This window comes from Gambusia affinis, linkage group LG18 (assembly GCF_019740435.1).
Source record: "Gambusia affinis linkage group LG18, SWU_Gaff_1.0, whole genome shotgun sequence".
Taxonomy (NCBI): domain Eukaryota; kingdom Metazoa; phylum Chordata; class Actinopteri; order Cyprinodontiformes; family Poeciliidae; genus Gambusia; species Gambusia affinis.
The window spans coordinates 10222381-10245801 of NC_057885.1; the positions used below are offsets into that span (position 1 = coordinate 10222381).

Consider the following 23421-nt stretch of genomic DNA (forward strand, 5'->3'; position numbering starts at 1 on the left):
AGCAATCAGGAGTTGTGACCTTAATGCTTGACTGTATACCAAATTTCCTCCATGCTAATAATAAAGCCAAAGGGGCACAGCAGGGTTTCAGATTGCGCCTTCATTAGCAAAAGAAGAGTGTGTAATGAAGGAGCGGCGGTGGTGGAGGAGGAGGAGGGTCAAAGAGCAGAGCCTCCGAGCCGCGACACTGGCCTAGATCTGAGTCCTGCATCCATGTTTACGTGCACGCACGCATATTCACACACGCAGGTCTGCACAAAAGAAAAGGACATCGTTTGTTCTGAGGAGGACAAATCGCAGCCTTCCAAGTCAAGCTGCAGGATGTGCATGAACACAAACATGCAAATCACACTTGAGGGCAATGAAGCCGCCTTCTCTCCAGGTGGAAAACGAAGCAGGAAGTGGAGCCAGTGTTGGACTCATCTCTGCCTCTCCGCAGCACTAAGAGAATGAATCACTTTTGTAGGGAGGTGGGTAAGACTGCAGTACAAGTTTTCCTCCTCCACCTTGAACTTTCACACGTTACAAGTGCAAACGTTTGTGTCTTATAAACAGATGTGATAAACGGAACTTTGATTATGAAGTGCAAATAGTATATAGATTAAATGACAACAGCTAAACAAAATGGACCGACAAAATAAAATGGCATTAGATGCTAAATGCTTTTTGCAACAGTTTTTAGAGTCTATAAAGAGTCTTTAAATTGTTCCAACTGTCTTGTTCCTGTTGGTTTACGAATGTTTTCTAAAACCTTTGCATACTTCACAAATTGATTTATACTACAGTCTAAATGCACACAGGCGGACTATTTACTAACTACGCAACATCTGAAGACAATTGGCTGCAATACATTTTATTTAGGGGTATTGGAGGAAACGGGGGTTGAATATGGATTCATGCTACATTGCAGGTGCCGCACCTGCAGCTCTGCAGCTAAAAATCCCGTTTGGCCTCTCTTCCCTGCCCACCTCCTTGTAGAAATACTTACATGCTCATCTATAATCCAGGGATTAACAACCCGCCACACTGTGACTCACGCTGCAGACTGGCTGCATTACACACATGTGCCAAAGGCTGATGCAGCCTCATTTGACCCAGCTGTTTTGTAGCCTCCGAACAAACAAACTCGTCATCATCACAGCCCGACTCAACGTGGCGGTCAGAACCGAGCCTCTCAGGCAGCAGCAAAACAAAAAACACGGCGTTTGTGGCGTTTCTTCCACACGTCTCATTCCCAGCGCTTTAATGGTCACGGCCGCCGACTCGCCGCCGGAACGCTCGCATCGGGATCATCCAGCGACAAAAAGCAATTACCCACACACCCGCGCTTCACTCTCGCTCACAAACACGAGTTCAGACAAACCCCTGAGCGCTCCACCAAAACACACTCGGCCTTGTAAAGTGCTGCCGTCAGCAGAGGAAAGGTCACGGGCGCCGCGCGCTCGTCAGCCAGCGGCCCCGCGAACAGAACCGACCCAAAACAAAGACGGGAGGAGAACGCTCGCAACTGCAAGAGGGATGCAGCTTTTATGGCTTTTATAGATGTGATTCTAATGGAGTTTTTGATGCTCATAGTGGGAAGTGTGTTTTTTCTGAACTAATGAGCTTCTTCCAGTGAAGTGCTCTCACTTCTGGTCAGCTGGAGATAAGAGTCGAAACCACTTTGCTGAAACGATGAGATGACTGATTCAACAAGACAGCGATTGAACGAGGAGGAAAAAAATAAAAAGTTTAAAACAGAAATACTGTATTCATGTAAAGGCAAATATATTGAAAATAATATTTAAAATTGTGACCAATTTCTAGGATACTTCATCTCTTTAGATTGTTAAATGCAGAGAGAGAGAAAAAAACGTAAAAATCTAAGATAAAAGCTCATTGCAAGAGAGTTTCTGCAAAGGATTAGGGGTCAACAATTGAGAAAAAAAAACCCAACAACATTCAAATTAATTTAAACAATGAAAAATTGACAAATTTAAATCATTTTTTAAATCCCTTGAAGCCGTTCACCCATTCATGCAGATTTTTAGCCAACGTGTGCAAGGATTTTATTTCCTCGTGTAAAGAAACCCACACACTGTGCTCTCACCTTGCAGGGGAGACTGCAACCATCAGCATAAATAAGAAAACCATGTGTGCTGAGCACATCGCATGCGTCGCTGGTGTCACGGAGGGAAGAAAGTGTGCTTGAGTGTGACCAGAAAACCAGCTACAAACACAGTTCAGTGACTTCGCCATTGGCAGAGGGTCAGCTGTGGAAACCTGGTGGCTTTCCTGGTTTCTGCACCACTTCCCCCCCAAACAGCAGCAGAATTCATACATCAGTCGATACACGGCTGTAAAGTTTCAGCTGGAAAGCGTTGTTGTGGCGGCGAAGTCATGACAAAACCTCCCTTACAGCCTGTGTGTAAAAAAGTTTGTTAACGTTTGGAGAGACTCTGCCCACTCTGTAAATTTTAAGAAAAATCACCCAATTCCCCGAACAGGTCGGAGACGCCGCCTGAAATTCTGCTTTCACTTTAAGCATGAAGCGGCATGTAAATGCGCCGGCAAGTTTTCATGCAGGCGAGCGAGACGACGACGAGGAAGCCGGAGAAATGGGGTTCCATCAGCCAATCAGCAGGGAGCGCTGGCTGTTAGGGGTCAGAGGTCAGATTGCGGTAGTGGACAACACACCCAAACGGTACACCTCTCTGATGTGCAGCAGCAAACGACTCCATCCTTCCTCAAGGACCAAACATGGAGGATCACTGGAGCTCAAGACAACAGTTTGTTAAGTCAACAAAACTCAGCAGGTGATAAAAATGTTAAAAACTTAAGAATGTCTGAGAGAAATGATTTAAAATAAACAGACATTCCTCACTTCTCATAGTTTAGGTTAATCTAAAAACGACTAAAGAAAACGGTTCGATGCTGATGTGTTTTGTTGATCTTGTGATTACATCGTTTTATTCAGGATTCAGTCTTTTTCTTTTTATCGTCACCTAATCATTTTAGCCGTTTTATTGTGCCTGATAAAGACTTTTCAAAACTTTAAAACAACAAAGGCAGCCTGCTCACACGTGTCATTATGAAGAGATGGGAACAATTACAAGAAGGCTTAAAGGGACGTGTCAACATGAAGGCATGTGCCAACAGGTCTCAGCTCACCTTTTCAGTCATCGGTGGCTCATGCATTCCTGCTCGCATGCTGCCGGCAAATCACTTCTTGGCTGCTAGATTTTATTACTCATAATGCAACACAATTAAATTAACTATTTTAAGATAACGATTCCTTGTCTTGTAGGTTCCTCGGGTGTTTAGTGAGCAAACGGGGTACATCGATTACTGAAATAGTCAACTGATTTAGTAATTGATCAAGTGTCAACTATAGAGTATCGACTCAAAAAAGGCAATTTGCTGAAAAGAACATATTTACAGTGGTAATCAAGATAAAAATCTTACCAAACAAATTTATAGATTTTAAGATGAGACTTTGGCTATGAATGAATTTACAGCCAAACTCCTTAAGTGGGATAGTTTTAGCTTCATTCATTTCAGATTTACTAAAATATTGCTATATTATTGCATTTTAGGCAATAGGTTTTTTAAAAAAAGGAAATTATTTGTTTATGCATCTTTTAATGCATTTCTAGTGTTGAATAGAAAGGCTAAAGTGGTTAAATGAACAATTATGTGCACTTTTTTAAAAATCTGATTAATTGATAAATAGTAATCAGTTGTTAAAGTGATTGGTAGCTACAGCCCTGATCTTAAACAGCGTTCCAAACAGAACATTTCACGACACCAACCAGTACAAAATGTTTAAAGGTCATTCCAAGGTTACTGAACTGATTACAGCTTGAGCTGCAGATGCTACAGTATCACATGAGCTAAACTGGCTTTTACCTCATGCAGTCATCTTTTATACATAGACTATTCATTTAAAAGAAAACAACAAAAAAATACGCTCTTTCAGACTGGTGTGAGGGACACAAAGTAAAATCTCATCACCTTTTTAGATTTGGAAGTCAGTCAAGTCAAAACTTTAATCATGTTTTTTAATGTTTCATAAATCAGATTCTAAAACGAGCGAGCTGGGCTCCATCATAAACACATTTCACCACACAGACGCCACCATGGGCCGTTTGTTTCTCTTCTCACTGGGGAGTGGTCCTCCTTGAGGTTTAGCTAAAGACTACAGCACTGCCAACAAGTGGATGGGAGGAAACGCTCATTGTGAACCGACGTAAAAAACAAACATCACCCATCTCTGGAGATAAAACTAGAAAAACACAGACGGAAAGGAAAAACATGGGTGTTGGGCAATAGCTGCACAAACCATCTTATTCCCTGATCCAGTAGAAAGGCATAAAAAAAAAACAAAAAAACATTAAGGTTCAAGTAAAGACAGGCACACACGCTCTGGGCTCCTCGGTGCTTTTGTGTTTGTGCGACAGTGCAGAACATAAACAAAGCCTGATGGTTGTGCAGCAAGTGGCAGCAAAGCAGGATCCAACCAACAGCAGCAAAAAGAGCGGGATAAAAAGACGAGCTAGCGCTAGGCTCTGGTGTTCAAGTCTGCACTGGCTCTGCAACACCAACACCCAAAACATGGAGCAGCCACCCAAATCCCAAACGCTGGAAGTTGATCATGGAGCGCTGGAGACAGCTGCTGACGGCTGGCGACTTTGAGGATCAGCTTTTCCTAGTCGCTCCTTTGTTGGCGACGGATTCCTCCCAAGCTGAAATTCTTCCAACAAACTGGTCAAATCTCAACTTGTCCCGCTGGGTGATTTCCCCCACTTATTTCTAAAACAATCATTATCTCTTTCGTTTCGGGGAGTGTCGCTGTGTTTGTAATTTAGTTTCCACAGACAACAAGAAAAAAGAAAAGCAAGATGAATGAAATACTGATGCCTTGGGCAGTTCATCAACTGTCAGAAAATTATTACTTTTGTAGTTCCCATCACTGACTCAATCCGAGCTGCGCAAATCTTAAAACAAAAACAAAGAAATTAAACCTAGTAGATCTGAAGCTGATAATGTCACATCTAGTAAAGTTGATGGTTAATTTGTGGCATGTTTAGCAGCCGTATAATCAGGATCTGTAAACCCACAGAGGCGACGGCACCAGAGTTGTTTGGCGACCCGTTTCCTCCACATTATTGCGCCATCACAAGCAGTTGACATGCAGACATTAAGGTTTTCAATCATGGTCACCGTGTTCTGTCGCACTAATCCCATCTTTATCCCTTTTCTCGTCTCCAGTTTCTCATCAGATCATATTTGAGAAGAACTGAGCCACTGGTTCGCTTGTTTTTCCATCTCTGTTGCAGCCTGTCATTACAATAATGCTCTCTTCTGTGCTTTGCAGACTCCAAAGATAACAAGCAGAGGCCCAACCCTGAGCCTCGCCGACGGTTTCCCAACATCCTTATGAATTCGAAGCAAAAGCTGGGCGAAGAGCTCAGAAGAAACCGACTGAAGCCCCCCTCAAAGAGTCTTCACTTATGAGGTCCTGGTTGTTCCATAAAAACTGTTACACTGAAAATGAATGGGGCTTTTTTGAGCCCCTTTTAATATGGGCTAATAAAACATGATCCGGGAAACAGCAAAATGCCCCGGGGGCTTTTTTTTCCCCCAGCTATAATTATAACCCTGCGCCAGGTTTCAGCTGATGTGCTGACAAATACACATATTTGCTGCAATCTTAACTAAAGAAAAAAATAATAAACCCACAAAACAATGTCTGAAGCTATCTTGGCCTTTAATGAACTCTTGCAGCCATTTACTCGTACTTTCTATCGAGTAAGCTTTTTGGAATTGCAAAAATATGTTTATAGGGTTTAAACCGCACTAAACAAAAGGAGAACTGAATCAGGGGCATTTTGACATTTAGAAAAACTTTAAAAAGTTTATGGTTGAGAATTTGTGTGAAAGTCAGTTTTTAAAAAAAAGAAAAAAAAAAGAGCTTTTACAATTATGTATCAGTTTATGTACAATAATTAAAATAGGAATGCAGTGCATCTTTCCTAAATGTAAACATGTTTTATGCTTGGTCAACTCTGAAGGCAGTGTAATTTGTCTTTTTTGTAAGATTTTGTGCCAGCAATGGGCTTTACACTACAGAACATTAAAAAACAAAAAAACATCAAGGTGGTGGTGATCAACGCCTGCAGCAAATGTCACCACGTTGCGATGTTGGAGAGCCGCCCGCCGCCCAATTCAGTCAGTTTTACAGATTTATGTCAGAATACATTCGCAGATAGAGAAAATATTGGTAAATTACTAACAGTTGGAACATTTATGTACCCAAACTCTGCCGCTGTCCAACCGCGACATTTTCTGTGCTCCTCCTGAGTGTTGCGCCAAAACTGCAGAGTAGTTACACACAAATACAAACTTTTGGTGGATGTTTATTCTTAATTTAGAAATGTCAAAAAGAAAAGAAAAGAAAAAAAATTCTACGTTTTGTGTAAAACCATCTTGTTAGCATCGTTTCACCACTCAATAATACATCGCAGAGAGAGGGGCTCGTTTGTGACCATTTATACGTTAGCTTGAAGAAGCAGCTCTAGCTTGAACTCAAGTTGCATCAGTTTTGCTATAAAGATCAAATTTTGGCTAATTTATTGAATAAATTTGGCTAATTTATCGAATAAATTAGCCAAAATGTGACAAAGGTCTTCATTAGAGTTAGCAGTAACCAGGAACATTTTAAGGCAGCTAATCCTACTGCAGAGCTAACGCAGCTTCTTCTTTTTTTTAACTACTTTAAGCAAACACAACACTATAGAGAGAAGAAGAGTGCATGTGAAAGGCCAGTAGTAAAATCTGAAAGACTTTAACCCATGAGAAAACATTTAAAGAAAAAGAAAGAAGTGATTTATGTTGGTCCAGTAAATTCTGCAAACAAGACAAAACTTAAATCCGTCAGGAGGTTTGTTACGCAACAGCTTCATCGACAGCAGGTGTTATCTGCATTAGCAAACATCTCGTCGATTATCAGGAGAAAAGGCTCAAACATGGCGCGATAACATGGTGATCCTATTAGAAACTGATCCAAGTTGTTCCTCGTAAAACGGCGAACATGTAATCGTATCCTGCGAGTTTATCTGCACTGCTGACTGATGGCGGAAATTATTTCGGATTGATGCGGCTTTATTGCTCTTGCAGCTTCGAGTGTCAGAGGCTGACGCAGAAATGAGAGGAGAAGCGCTGGAACATTTTAGAGAATATTCAAAGACGGCATCTTGAGGATTTGTCTTCCTTTGTCTCAGAAACACACTTTCTCTCGTTTTAGGATTTCTCTCTTTTTAATGACTCCACCACGCCGCCTTGCACAATTGCACCCAGACGAGGTGACTAGCTGCCCGTCCGTCTGCAGCGATCCTCCATTGATCTGCACTCAGGACTGGAGCTCGACAGCAGCACAAGGCGGGAGGCCAGGCTCTCTGTAACCAAGTGCAGAGCATCCATTTCAAAAGCAGCCATCCTGCACATTAAGTGGAGCCTAAATTAATTTAAAACACCCATCTCAGACAGTTTGTTCTGCACAACACACTCGAGCCCATTTTCTCCAAACTCAACTAGGATACAGAAGCTGCCGTCCACTCATGCGTGTCGGCAAACTTTAAAAAAATAAAAAAGTAACCGATAGCCGCGGTGACAATTTTGCATTTATATTGCGCTATCAAAGGGCAGCAAAGCGCCAACCTGACAAACCAGCTGTAAACATGGTTGCATTTGCATGTTCATTAGAAATTCAAAGGCCACAGCGGAGGGAGCAGCTTCAGGCTGAAAGGAGAACCGGGACAAGAAACCAACAAGTCAGTTTAAAATGGAAGAATCAAGTTTCAACCATCTTTAGCGGCCACTTCTGTGTGAAACGAGGTTTAAATATGGGCATAGAACAAACAAACAAATACAAGAAGTTTGATACTAAAATAAGAAACAACAAGACAGTCCCGTCTCACAACATATGAAGAAATGATTTGGTACGACGCATTCAGGAACAGCTCATTTTAGAAAAAACGGCAAAAGAAATCTCAAGATATTGAGCTCCCATTCTCCATTTTCTCCTCCAGGGACTCTCCATCACTGTGCATTTGCTGCATCATTTTCAAAAACATGCAGCGCACACTTCTGTATTAAACAAGATGCTGCGTTTCTAACAAGATCGCTTCTAAATATAGACAACCTGACATACTTTTGTGCCAAAGACACAATGAAACACTAACCAGCAAGATGATGGCAACCTGAGCAGAAAAATCACACAACACTTAAATTTAATCATGAAGATTAGGAGCATTCAATATGTCTAAATCTTCTTGGGGAGCTGTGTAATCTGTGGTAATTCAAAAATAAAGCCAATTTACAGAAAGGAAGAGACAAATCTGTCAACTACAACTCTGCAGCCCTGATTATTCGCGTCCATCACCACATAATGCTGAACTTTAAACACAGGGAGATGCATGCACTGAGCCACGTTCAGTGAAAACCACGAGTTACCGTAACAGAAAATCCATATCAGCAAACACGTTGTGCAATAAAAACAGAGAAATAAGATAATGTAGCTTCCTTTTAAAGTCATCAATAAGACTCTCTGCAAAGATAATCTTCCAGTCGACACCATGTTGATTTTCCCCTCATTACTTTGATGAAGAAAGATTACAAGCTTAGAAATTATTACATTTTCTGGATTAACTGGTCAGACGAAAAAACTAATTTAGCGTTTACACACAAATGGTTATTCCCACAGGACGATACTGCCACCATCCTGTTTGACCATGGCAGTAGCATTTACGTCGAGGTCCAATTTCTCACATGTGAACAGTTTACTAAGATCACGTTAACTTCTGATCACAATCAGGTCCACTGGGTTTTGTTTTAGATCGAGTTAAAAGAGGCACGCCAATCGTTTCTGGTTTTTACCTGCAAAATATTTTGAAAACTTTACTTCCATTTCACAGTCAGGGACTGCTTTTTGTTGGCTTATCAAGGAAAACATCAATGATATTAACGTTTGCGGGTCCAAATGTGGAAAAAATAGCAACAAGTACAAGTGAGACTCTGAGCCTTAATGCTAAACAACCTGTTAGAACCCCGTTCAAAATGAACATTTGAAATTAGGCGGGTCTTTTTCTATTCAGTCTGAACATATTTAGCATCACAAGTCATTTCAAAATATGTTCATAACAAAAAGAAAAAGTTCATAAAAATATGATCTCATCTTAAAATAAACAAAGCTCCATTGTATTCTGATTACCTTAATTGCAACTATTTTATCCCTAATAAATACACATTTGCACGCCTGATGGGAACTTCTTTAGAAAAACTAAATTATTTACAAACTACAGGATGAGTACATCTAAAATTATGTTTAAGGCTGCACAATATCAAGAAAACGTACACTGCATTATTTCAATGCAGGGTTTCCCTCAGTGTATTATAAGCCTGGCAGGCCACCAGGCTAATCATTGCTTATTTATTTAAGTCTTTTTAAAATGTTCGCATTTTTTTAAGACTATATAGCTGGTGTTCAGGTATTCATTTTCTAATAACAGATTATTATCAGGTGATATTTTCACATTTCTTTTCAACTTTAAACATTTTTTAACTCAAAAACACAACGGGAGGTTTGATGAATGATTGTTCTAGCGCCCAACCACCAGGCTTAGGACGCTTCCTGGAGGAAACCCTGCAACGACATGTTGCTTTTGCACTAAAATGTACATGGAACAGTACAGTACATCCTTGAACAGAGCCATCTGTTCAAGGATTTTATTGGCATACGTTTACATGAGTGCATTTCTCCATGTAATGTGCAATATGATTCTGACTAAAAGAGGAGATTTATCTACTGAACATTACCAATGACTATTTTCTAATACCAATACCAATCATTTAAAAACCTTTAAAAATAGATTTTTTTTTTAACCTCTTCAAGTCTTGCAGACTTGACATGAATAAAAACTGGAGGCATTTTAAAGGCTTCATTTCTTTTAATTGCTTCTCAGGTGACCCAACTCACCCCTTCGTCAGCCGCCCTTTGTAACGCGCCATCTTTAACGCTGTTATTAACGGGGCATTCCCGGCAATTAGGCTGTATGGAAGTGAGCAGAAGCATGTCGAGCGGAGGACGCAGGCTGCTGGCCCGCACAGAGAGCGGAGCGTAGAGTTACAGACACACACGCAACTGATCTACCTGCGCGGACCGTGTCACGTTACACACACAAAAGAAAAAAAAGACACCACAAATATCGTCGTGTGACAACTGATGTATGATGAATGTTGTTCAGAAACAATTATTAACCACTGCACCCCTTCACTCTTACGCATATTTGGTATTGAATGCAGTGGTTGCCATAGTCAACACTTGTTTCACACAACGTGAAACCTCACGTTGGTCAATAAAGATGACAGCAGGTCAATACCTCATCCTGCCTGGTCAAACAGTCAAACACACACATGGCTTTGATTAGGCATGCATGCAAGATTCCCACGGTAATTTGGGGCTTAAAAAATATATAATAATAGTAATAATAATAATAATAATAGTGTGGTTTCACTATATTTACAATGTATGTATTTCAAATAAAAATGTACAATATAATCCAATTTTTTAAAATACAAAAATAAATACAAAGCAATTTGCCATTCTGCCGCTTGTACAACATTGACTGTTACAGTTTTGCATAGACTGACAGAAGTATAACAAGTTCATATTAGGTGGGCGGGTTCCCAGTCTGGCTCAGTAATTATGCTTCTCTTAGTTTACCAACCGTCTTAAATCAATATCACCTTCATAAGGCTGATGCTTCTTTAGTTTCCAAACTGCCTGAAAATTTCATAACTCAAAATATTTCAAAACAATCAAATTTGTGTCTTTTCAGGGGGATGAAAAAAAAAAGCAACATGTTGGGGAGGGGCAGAACAGTGTTACGCCTGGTTTATTTCCTATCAGAAATACATGTGCACAGTGGTAGACACATACCTATTTTTGTGATGTAGCATTTGCACGACTACCTGTGTAGTCAGAGTTTGGCAGGTACTGAATCAAACAGCATCTTTAGACAAAAATGTTTTCTCTTGGCTCTTTTCCCTTTAGTACCTACTGGGTTCGAGTATCTACTGCTCTAGTCGAGTAGCCCCCCAACCAGTAGAGTACTACAAGGTACGAGTCAACAATTGAGTGCCACTTCAGCGTGGGTGGGTTTGTTTTAGCAGAAACGTAAAGTAACGTGGTTTGCATGAGACACAAACATGACAATGGAGGAGAATCGATGCTAAACCTGCTGCTCAGCCTGCTGTCAATCGTCAGATTCAAAGGAACAGAGTCAGAAAAGGTTGCGGGCAGCGAGACGAAACACTCTGGATAAAAGTTTGGAAAGCCGTAGCGCGGCATCAAACCAAAAGGGTACGAGACGCATAATGTGTGAGAATCAGCCAGTGGTGGCTAATGCTAGCTGGCTATAGTCATATATACAATAATTGAAGCAGTACAATAGTTTAATGGTTGATGTCAGGTGTTGTAAAATGTACATTTCAAAAGCACCTTCCAATTTAAAACAGGAAGGTGGGTAAACAGCATACCCATCAAGTAAGGGAGTGAAAGTCAGAGACGGTATTCAAACCTAGTCCTCTTGACACATACGGTGCCTGAAGGTATAGTCGTGACTTTGGTTATACCACGAGTTTTTCAACTTTATCACATATGATTGTTTTATAGCTCTTCCAGCGTAAATGCATCCCTTATCAATTCACACACCTTTCTTTCCACTGAACAGTGTGGTAGGAGACAGATAATCTGTAAATATTCTACTGCTCCAAGTGCCAACTAGAAACAACCAATCAGAGCTAGGAGGCGGGTCTTAGCGCTGTCAATCACAATAGTGTGGCGCTGCTTAGCCCCGTTCTCTTTGCTACTGCTACAGCTTTTCCTATTAGCAGATCCTGTTGTGAATGCTAAAACTAATTAGCATAGCCACTAAACATCGGTGGATAAAGGGTTTTCATCCATTAGCACATTGTAGCAGTTAGTACATGAGGTTGATTGACAGCATTAAGACTTTCCTTTTGGCTCTGATTGGTCGTTTTTGGTTGGTAGCAGTGCATTTCTGCATCAAATTTTTTTTCAACCAGCTGACCGGCAGTGCGCAGCAACGAATACAGACAACTTTTACAGGTTTAAATGTAAACAGCTGGAAACAAACTGCTTTTAAACTGTTTTTCCAATTTTCTTTTGGCCTTATGTCTATAAAGCTTAGTTTTAATGTGGATGTGAGGCGAAACCCGCCCTGATTCTCAGAAAAAGGATGCGCTCTCCTCTCGCTCACCTTGAACACCTCGGAGAAGAAGCCAGCCCCGATCTTCTCGCAGCTGAAGTCGTCTAGGCGGGCCAAGGTGGACACGGCGCTGCGCAGGGCCCGGTAGGAGGACGGTCGGATCCGGTTGGTTCCGTGGACGCTGTGCATGGGCGGCTCGGCGGCTCCTTCCTGCTCCCCCGGGTCGACCCTCTTCGTCTCCATCTCTGACGGAGGAGGTGTGACCGAGTGCGTGGTTTACAATCCAGCCCGACTTGTGTTTACATTTCCACAGCGAGCCTGCCGAGGGGCCGCGGCGTGCGCTCCCCCTCCGGCCCCCGGAGCAGGAATGGCGACGACAAGCCCTGGAAACGCGCCGCCGCTGTGCGACCGGTCCGACTGAATTCCTCGCTTCTCTGTCAAATTCCTGCAGCGTGTCCGCCTTCAGCGAGCGGCGCAGCTGCAGCGGTGCCTACTGCAGAGCCAGTCCCTCATGCCGTGCAGCAGAGCAGGCCCTCCGCTGCTGCAGATACTGCTGCTGCTGCTGCTTCCTCTGTCGGGTTTTCTGCAGTGGAAAAGGCCGGGGCTCCCTCCCTGGTTCCACCAATTGAATTTCCAGCGTGCAGCCGAGCCGCCTCGCTGGCGCTGCTGCAGCCTATTCGCGCTGAAGAAGGGGGCGGACACACACACCCACACGCGCACACACACACCCACACACGCACGCACATACACACACACGCCCACACACACACACACACGCCCACACACACACACACACACACACACACACACACACACACACACACACTAGAGGCGTTAATTCACTAAATCATGTAGTGATGCGAGCAAGCTGTCAATAAAAACTCCAACCCATCCCTGCAGGGTGATGATCTACATCTCAATAGAGACTGGGCAAGAAAATCATTAAAAAAAAAAAAAAGAAAAAAAGGTTTGCATGCAAATAAGCGCAACTCCAAAATTAACGAGAAAGAAAGAAGCTGATAAGTAGACCAATATAATCTTCCACTTATCGCTGCTCCTACTTTAACCCTGCACCACTCAATTTGACTAATGGCTTTAAAAAGTCAATCACGTTACGTGGGGATTTCAGCGTGTCTGCAGTCCACAAAGAAAAACTGACCCCCCAAGCATGACTGCAGCTTGTAAATTATGGACGCCAGAGTGCAGCGGACTTCGAGGGCTCGTCTGTCACGCAGTCCACGCACGCCCTTCAGAGTCTATAGGCTAATTCAAGCATGAGGGGGGGAAAAAAAAAAAAACCGCTGACGCACGACCGCCCTGACGCTGAGCCGAGACACGCGTGGCTTCCCGCAGAGGAAGAACCGACTTACCTGGCTGGCCTTCTCTAGAGAAAAATATCCTCAGAGTCCGTCCGCTGAGTCCCGGTTCGGACTTCTCGGTCCAGTTTCCAGCAGCTTTGCGTTACTAATTTATGTTGTCGCCGGAGCGCCTCCTGAACGCACGCAGGACGCGTTGGTTTCGTTTTACGTCCGCTCTCCGTCGCTCTGCCGCGCCGACCCTCTCCGTGACGGCTTGGCTGCTCCGTGGAAGCGGAGCGACGACTTTTGCTGCGTTTTAACAGAGGGCGGCGGGGCGGGGCGTGTCCACACGTGATCAACACAAAAAATGCACCTGTGGTGCCGGCGGGAGTATTAGCTGCAAACGCTATGCATCTGCTGGGTGACTTTAGCAAATAATATTTGGTGGGGAAAAAGAGAGATTAGTTTCACAGTGAACAGGTTTTATTTAATAAAACCTGTTCACTCTAAAGCAAAGCCAGTCGAAGTTATGTGCTGTAAATGCGGCTTCTTCGAGCCCAAAGGACACTTTATTTTGTATTAGTTGTAAACGGCTATTAAATATCTGGGGAGTGCAACTTTAAGGCGGCGTTGCTCTTGGTGTTGCTCACCTAGCTTTAGCAGCTACATTGTATTTTCTCTGAAACTAATTGGGGTTTTCTTTGAATCTTCCTGGAAAAACCACCCTCAGTTTATCTTTAGATTCTTAAAAACAACGTGATCCGCCACATTTCAAGAGTTTAGCTTGAAATTTTAAACTCTGTCGGGTTATCCAAATATTCTGCTGCTTCAAACTGTAAATTAGCTCCAGCTTGGTTTTCCTTCGGTAGTGGACTCTCGTGCAGTGAGTGTGAAGAGGTTTGAATGAATTACTGTGTTCATGGAAAATGTTTTCTACTTCTCTCCAAAACCTTCTGCAAATGCTATCTAACTCCTGAACAATTCTTCTGAATATTTTTTTTTAACTCTGCTATCACATGTCTTGCAAGAAGCGCTTGGTGGTGATTGGTTTATGGTGAAATCCACAGATTTAATTGATTTTTATGTCTTTTAACTGTTTCTTTATTTATATATTCAGTGAAGAATGTTTGTTGTTTCCCACTTTACTGTAGTTAGTTTCACTTGTGGCCATTTTTGTGTGGATTTCTTTACACACGTGAGCTATTTGGCATCTGCTGTGAATTTTATGTAAAAAATATACAGTGATTCTCCCAGCTGTGACGACTCTGTGACTGTGACGACGAAAGACAGTGACCGCTCTTGACCTTTTGACTGAAAAAACAAAAAAACTGAACTTTCTCTTTAAGGAATCCGTCATCATTTTAATTGGATATTTCCATCAACTAACCCAGCATTTGTTCCGTTGCGCTTATTGTGAAATCTGGATTATAAACACAGATAACCATCTGGGGACCAGTGGTGAAAAACCTGTTGTAACAGCACGCTTCAAAAACATATTTTGTTTTAAAGAAGAAATAAAAAGTGTTGCAATCTTCAAACAATACCCAAAGAGCTTTGAACCATCAAAGATTAAGAGAATGTGTGCGTTTCATCGTGTCCTGTTAAAAAGATGAAAAGGCTCTCTGTGTGTGGCGTGGACGAAAGGAAAAGACCTGAACTGAGCTGCTGTGATCTGTAACAAGTGGAGGAGATTCACTTCGGCTTCACTGATCTGCATCGCGCCGAATCCCTGCAAAATGTTCTCTAATGTTACTTTGCATTAAAACAAACAGATCCAGCTCGAATCCGATCACATTCAGTCTCTTATCGACATTCAGTCCATTAACATGAAGTCTGTCTTGAACCAATTTAAAAAATCATCGGCGCTCGCTTGGGTTGTTTTTAGACCCAGATGGAAGTGCAAACAATTAGCGAAATGTGAATTTTGCATAAAGGTCTCCTTTAACGATGGTCGGACATTATGTTTCTAACAAGCAGGAAGTGATAAACAATTCGATATTTTTTTGAGTGGTTGTTCATACTGCTAAATGTGACTGTAATCAGACTTTAGTATGAACACTTTACCACTCTGAAAGTTGTGAATTAAGAAGCTCACAATACCGTGACATCATAATCTTGTCTTTCCGAATTTCTTTAAAGTCACGACAATCTCACATTTCTTAATTTTGATGTTGTCCAGCATGTAGATAGTGATTTTGGTAATCTGAAACGAGGAAAGCACCGTTTAAGACTCAGGTCAGCTAGTGATTCAGTTGAGCTCAGCTTTACTTATTTTCCCCCAAACACATCTCATCACAAAGTACTTTACGACACAAACACTCGACCAATTCATATTCAGCTGAAATCAATTGAAATCCTTCCAGGTTTCCATACACACCGATGCAATCGTAGTGATAATGCAGTCCAACAATCTGTTTAAAACAAAAACCGAAAGGCTGCGTCAAATCAAGTCAAGCTGGAGAAGCACAGGGGGATAGCGGAGAGGAAACACTTGTTTTCAACAGGGGAGAAAAACCTCCGGCAGAACCAGAAGTGAAGCGGTTGGTATCTGGAGTTGTAGCGGAAAAGAACCAAACAGACACTGACAACAAATGGCAACAAACACCTGCAGACAAAACCGAAATGAGAGGATGGTTCACATTCAGCCGTGAAGATTTATGTTCACAGCTCTCTGTAAACACAGTTCTTTCCACTTGGAAGTGATGGATGACTCTGAGCCATAAAAATAAAAAAAATAAAGTTAAACAACGAGGCGCCGCCTAACGCCTCCCAGGTAAATATTGCGAGTGTTTGACACCTTGGGCTGGAGGAGTGCGACTCCCAGGACAAAGTTCACGTCGGTCACTGGGTGATCATGTTTACTGGATCTGTCCAGAAGCCACAGGAGGCGGGAAAAAACCCTCCAGAGGTGACTGATAATAATCGTCGCTATTTATTATTCAGAGGTCATGATCACTTATTCATCATGCAGAGTGTTGCGTGTGTTGTGAGTTCATCCCGGGTGTCTCTGGCAGGATTATGAGCAAGACGTCATGCATGACGGAGACCTGGGCTGACCTGTCTGTGCTGCTTCATGCATGACTGTAGTGAAGAAAACAAAACAAAGCTTTGAAAAGGCATTCATAACTCTTGATGTTTTAATATATTTTGTTGCGTTTTAGCCACAAGCTTCAATAGATTTGGTTGGGATTGAGAAAGCTCGCTGGTCAAGTGAAACCAGAATTCAACTTTTCGGCCTGAAGACAAAATGGTGTTTTGTGTTTCGGCCTAAATACGTGGTGGGAAACCTGACCAAACATGGCAGCGGCAGCATCAAGCTGAGGGAAGGAAGGTTTTCTGCAGCCGAAAGAGGAGAAGTTGGTCAAAGTTGATGGCAAAAATGGAAAAACAAAATCTTTTAGAAGCTGCAAACATCTTAACACTTGGGTGGAGGCTGGAGCAGTGACTTTGACAAAATGCATAGTGTTGCGTTACAGTTGCCTAGTCAAAGTCCAGACGTAAATCCCATTGAGAATTTGTTCAAGGACTTGTCTTTTCTTTTGTCGGGGAACAATTTCAGTGTCTAAATGTACAAAACTGGTAAAGACACCTCCAAACCTCTTGCATCTGAAAAATTCATGACCTATCTAAAGTATTGACTCACGGAAGCTGATTACAAAGGCCGACTGACCTTTTCATATTTCCCTCCTCATCACAATTATGCACATTTTTGGTTAGACATGTCGCCTGGGGTTCCGGTGAAATACATTACAGTTTGTGACATTGATATGTTTGCAAGTTGCTGTTTTCATTCGGTCTTTGCTAACATTTATCTTTGGGGCGTTTCCTTTTCTTTCTCGAATTGCTTTAACAGAAATCTAATGGAGCGGAGATGTTTTAAACAGAGCCGTGTCTCTTTAATCTCCTCCGCTTGAGTTCAGGTCCTTCAGGGTAAATTTTCCATCACACACCATTACCTCTCAATAATCAGCTAAGCCTTCTTTGACGCTCAACAAAACGAACTGGGAGTCCTGCCAATAAAACCAATCAAGGACCGGGGTCGATTTATAATTTGCGTTCGTCATGGTTTGTGGGTCAAGGAAATGACGACCAGCTAACTCAACTGGTAAAATATTTGTTTGAAGACGGAAACAAATCCGGCAGAAAAGACTCTAATTAATGTGGAATGGATTTTTATTCAGCGTGATGAATTGTGGCGATAAATGAGGCTGGCTCCTGCCTTGGCGACCCCCTGATGGAAGAGCAGAGGAGGTCTTTCTATAGGAGGAGGATCAATAAGCTCTGTCCTGCTGCTTCCACCTGAGCCACTCAGGTCGTCCTCATGGGAAAGATCAACCTCCAAAAGAGGAATACATTAAACACACACGCTTTGCTTTCATTCCTCTCAACATAAACATTCCTACCGATAGATTAATCCCACTTCTTCTAGGCCGAGAGACAGTGCCCATTTTTGATTACGTTGAGATATTTTCCAGGTGGTTTTTGCCATGAAGTCGGAGTCGCTGAGCGTAAATAAAACATGCAACACTGATCTGACCTTCTGAAGTGGCCAATTTTCACCTCAGCAGCCAGCTCCTCCTCTGATGGTACCCCCATCAAAGCTCAACTGGGGGTCCTAACGATCACACCCGGCCTTACAGCCTGCCATGTGGGGGGCAGAGGGGTCGTAATAATTGGCTTCTTGCAGCACAGCAGCTGTTTATTATGTGCCTGCACACAGGTCCCTGAAGCACAAGGCGACGGGGAGTGGAGGAGGGCTACAAGGGTCCCCAAATGGGACACTGCCCCCAACCCTCCTCAGTCTCTCTTTCCTCATGAAACTCAATGGAATCTGGCTGTCAGAAAACAGAAACGGGTCACCAGTAAGGACAAACGTTTTCATCAAGCAATGACTGTAGGCAAAGAAAGAACATGTGCAATAAGTGGAGAATGCACATGTGGCCGTTTATATTAAAATGTCTCAAAAGGTGAGGAAAACAATGTATTATACAAAATAACAAGAGAAATTTCTCTTTTTTTTAAAAACGTATCAGCTAAAATAAATAAGTAAAAGAAGAAAGTTAAACTAATTGATTCAATTAAATAAATACATTTATCGTCATGTTTTTGCGCCGTAGTTTATTAAAAGATAAACATTAATATTATTATATTAATATATGTTAATATTATTATTTATTTTAGTCCTGAAGTAAAATGTTTAGTCTACCATATGTGCTCACAGGCAGAATTTTTAAAAAGGTTTTTGTTATATTTTTCAGAGAATATGAACGACGATACAAAAACTTTTCTTCCACTCTTGGTTAGTGCTCTGGTGAAGCCATAAACACATCATGTTTACCTTTTTAACGTCATAACGACAGTCCAAAGTTTACCAAGTTCAGTTCCTGATACATCTCAACGTCAGCCTGAAGTCTTTTGTCGTATTGGTGGATTAGACATTTTATTTTCTCAGATTTCTACCAGTTCTGGCAAAGAAAGACCCCAAATTCCTGTAGTTTTTTGGGTTGTTTCACATCAATCGTAGCAAATTATACTTATTTTACTATCAGTTCTGATCTTGTTGTATGAGCCTTTGATGTTCACACTCCCCCAAACCATCAATGATCCACCTCCATGTTTCACAGTAGAAATATTGCACGTTTTTTTTTATTGTTATTATCATCAGATACTCACTCAAATTTAGCATTTATGGTTGAGGCTAGCCTTAAAACTTAATCTAGTTTTGAGTGCTGTGCTGTCGCACTGCAAATGGCTGTTTTACGGCATCGCCATAGCAACAGACGTCGTTTGGCGAATCATTCCCGGCAGCGTCTCGTCCTCGTGCATCTTAAAACAGTCACGCCGCATTTTTCCACCGAGTGTTATATCTCGGCTGTGGCACTTTTGCGGGTTTTATTTGCATCTTAAACAATTTTCCTGTCAGTTGTGGTGGGAACGCTGGTCGGTTTCAACAGAAACCATCACTTTCCACTTCTCAAATGGAGTTTGAACAAAAAAACAAACAAACAAACAAAAATAATTTAATATAATTTGATAATCATTCCGGCTTTCTCCACCTCTCTGACTCCAGCAACATCATCGGTCAGAACCAGAAAGAAAACGCAGGAGTCTCACAAACTCATAGACTTTGTAGAAATTAAAAGCAAACAGATCACAGATGACAGCACTACTGTAGGTTCATGTGTATCAACTTGTTGCTATGAGTGCAGACCAAAACTGTATGTCAATAAAACCCTCCATCACGGTAATTTTGGTTGCTTTTATTGTCATTGTGACTTAAAAAAAAAAAAAAAAAAAAAGCAAAACAAACAAACCTAATTGACTCACCATAAATATGGCACAACTATAAACTTAATTATTTTTGTTGTCTGCTAAACCTTCTCGCTGAAGCTTTTGTGTTTATTTCAGATACTAAATTTAAATGAATGAAGGAAAAACTAAATTCATGGCCTTCTCTGGTACTCTGATCTATAATAAATAATATAATATTAGTTAAGTTGCAAAAAAAAAAAAGAAGAAAAAAAAGAAGCAACTTCCATTACAATCATGTCTGTTAATTCAATTTAGCATTGGGTTAAAGACAGCTATATTAACCCTTAAACTCAGAAGCATCATAAAGCAGTAAATCTACATTTTAGGATGTATTTGAAGACACTAAAGGAAGAATCTGAGGATCCTGAGTGACTCTCCTCCCCCAGGAGACCCACAAGTCAGTCTGCTTGGGTCTCTGGGGGAGGACTAAAGGTGCTGTAAAGTGGATGAAAGGGAAATTTAAGCTCCAAACAAATAGTAAAAATAAAGTACGGCCCACTCAGAGGGAAGTAGGCGACAGAAGGGGCTTGGATGTTGAACTCATCAGGAAAAATAAATGTGCGGTTATTGCTGCACGCGGGCCACGTAGGGTGATAGAAAAATCCTCAGCCGCCTTATTATTTGCGCCGCGACATTTCAAACACTGCTGTTTGTGCGCGTGTCCATCAGCAGACAGACAGCGAGGCGGAAATCAATACAAAAGTGCCTGAAGTCATTCTGCTGTTGTTCACTGATCCTATATCATTCTGACCTGAGGGCACGCATTCATAAAGCTTTCAATGATTCATGCAGGAGTGCAAACGCGGCGCAGCCCCGAAACTAGAAAGAATTGAAGTACAGCAGCGTTTTCTGTTGCAGCTTCAGGACATAAACCCTGCAGATTGAGTGTTTCCTCCATTTTTCCCCTCTTGTCTCAACACGCTCGGCAGACGTGCGAGCCTCAGGTTTCGTCTTACAGGTGATCAGACTGTTTTTCTTCACTCGGCAGAGATCGGGATATGTTAGTGTTGTGCTTTTTCTTTAAAGACTGGGGCGTTCCCCCTGTGACACAGCCTTTGACTTTTGGTTCTCTCAGCAACACTTGATTTTTTTTTACGTTTATTTGCCCAAGTAAAGCCTCTCAGGGACGCATTAATGGGACAGAATGGTTGTAGGTCTGTCTCTGTGAGAGGTTGCAGCTCTTGAAGCGTGCCTCATTTTTACAGAGTCTTGCAAAAGTATTAACGCCTCTTGAACTTGTTCCTATTTTCTCACACAATACAACCAATGTACTTTAACATGCTTTTGCGGCAAACAAATAATTGCGAAATGGAAGGAAAGCTGCAAGTTTTTCTAAATGTTTAAGAAATAAAAAACGTGGTTTGCATTTGTCTTTAGCCATGCTGAGTCAACACTCTTTAGGCACCAGTTTTTTGGGGGTTGTCCATCAGCTGACCACATATAGACACTTAAAAGTTTTCCCGTTCTTCTTTTCAAACTTTGCAAAATAAAACATTTCATGTAATTAATTTAATTGTAGTTCTTTTGAGTTCGCTAACAGTCTTCATACAGTTTTGTAGCTTTCTCTTCTGGCTAGCTCTGATCAGATTCCTGTCCATCTTGAAGAAATGCATTCCAACAGCACGATGCTGCCGCTACCGTGTTTCACCATACCTATGGTGTGTTCAGGGCGATGTGCGCTTGTTACTTTACTGTCTACATGTAGCACTGCATGTAGGCCAAAAAGAATAAACGTGCTTTCATGCTGTCTGTGTGATGTGTGGAAACCTGCAGACAAGAATAGTTTTGTCCTCCTTTCAAAATTTAAACAATATTCCCGCTGTTCCTTAAGTGTCAAATTTGTGAAGGGCACAACAAATGGCTGTCCTGTCAACACATTATTGAATGGAACTCAATATTGTGCTGAATAAAAATCATACAAAAGTAGGTTAAAGTGTGGTTTTAACGCGATAAAGTGCGGAAAGAGTCAATGGATGCGAGTACATTTCTAACGTCTGCTTCTGAGGAGTCATTTCCAAACTACCATCGAAATGAGGTTCATTCAGAGAAATGAGCATCAATAAAAAAAACTCAACTGAAATGATTGCAGTCTTCTATTATTCACACAGTCAAGCTCACATTTGAATATACTCAATTCTAATAAATTCTAAAATACATTTATTGTTTAAGATTTATTCTTAAATTACCTAAATCTATTGAAAGCAAAATCTAGTATTGAGGCGGTTTCCGTGAGACGTAGTAATAGAGAAATAAATTATTTTCTTATCGTACTGGACAGAGGAACAGAGTAAAGGTGTGACCCTCCAATGATTTCCCCCAAAGGCTTTTATTTTGGTAAATGTAACTCACAAAGCAAAAAAAAAAAAAAAAAAAAAAAAAAAGCGTGTTGAGCTAAAATGAGCAGAATCAGAAGGTCTGTCCGAAACAAAACAGTATGGATTCTCCACTGAAACCAACCTGCAATGCAGTGGTTCTTCTTTGTCTCAGTAGTTTTAATTTCAGAGCCCAGAGCGGTTGAACTTTTCTCTGCAGTGCTTCCCTCTAGCGGTCACGCATAGTTACTACACCCCAAAGCCATTTCCTTGTGAAATCGAGTCCTACATGTGGACAGGTAAAGGTCACTGACAACATTTCACTTCAAAACGATATAACCTCACTCTGCTCATTTTAATCGCTCTGTTTCGGCAGCCATGTGCTTTAATTTAATGTTATATCAGATCATAAAGGCGCCGCTGCTCGACTTATTGATCACTTCAAACACGCATGTGCATTTGCAGACAGTAAAGGGATGAATACTCATAGTGCAGAAATAGAACGTCACTTTTAAAAAAGTAGGCCCTATTGGATATTTACAAAAATGCACAATTGGACATTAATTGAGAAGATATTTCAATCGCGGTAGTAAATTAAGCATATTAGAATTGCGTATGTAGGTCAATAAATACTGGCCTCGTCAGAAAGAAAATAATGACTTTGCTGTTAATAAATGAATATGCTAAGACTTTTGCTGTTTTTCAGTAGTGAATATTTATATGGTTATATTGTTTAAATGCCTTTGTTGAAAACAAAACACAATTATATTCAAGCGCGGCATTTACATTGTCTGATACAAAAATAAAAGCAATTATTTATTAAAGGAAATTTAATACACCAACATAAAGTTGCATTAAATTGAAATATCAAATAACACAAAGCAAAAGCGTTTTCATTTGAACTTTCACATTTGATGTTTGTGATTGAAGTTCAGGTCAGGAAAACCACGTGTATGCTACATATATTCCGGAATGGATTTTCAAAATACAATCGTCTTCATTCGTTGACCGTAACCAACATTTTACGGCATTCTACAGCTCTCCTTCACTTATAGTAATATTTTTTCCTTTGAATTACCATGTCTGTTGATTAAAGCCAGAAAATTTCAACTCATAACCATGTACATTTTTATACAAAAAAAATATATATATATACTGGCTTAACCAGTAACGAAAACGACTCATTTTGATCTTATTTTGAAATCGTCCCCCGTATATCCGGTTTGTTCC

The 23421-nt window shown here is 41.2% G+C and overlaps 1 protein-coding gene across 1 annotated transcript in view; it reads right to left on the bottom strand.

Annotated features, from left to right (window-relative positions):
- The window catches only part of tesk1b (testis associated actin remodelling kinase 1b), a 28151-nt gene extending 14280 nt beyond the window's left edge, over positions 1-13871 (bottom strand). Inside the window, exons 1-2 of the mRNA XM_044097728.1 lie at positions 13640-13871; positions 12321-12951 (exon numbers count right to left, since the gene is read on the bottom strand). Of these exons, the coding sequence (XP_043953663.1) occupies positions 12321-12512 (192 nt within the window). The 5' untranslated portion in view covers positions 12513-12951; positions 13640-13871. The remainder of the gene's footprint in view (positions 1-12320; positions 12952-13639) is intronic.
- Positions 13872-23421: the final 9550 nt, after the last annotated feature.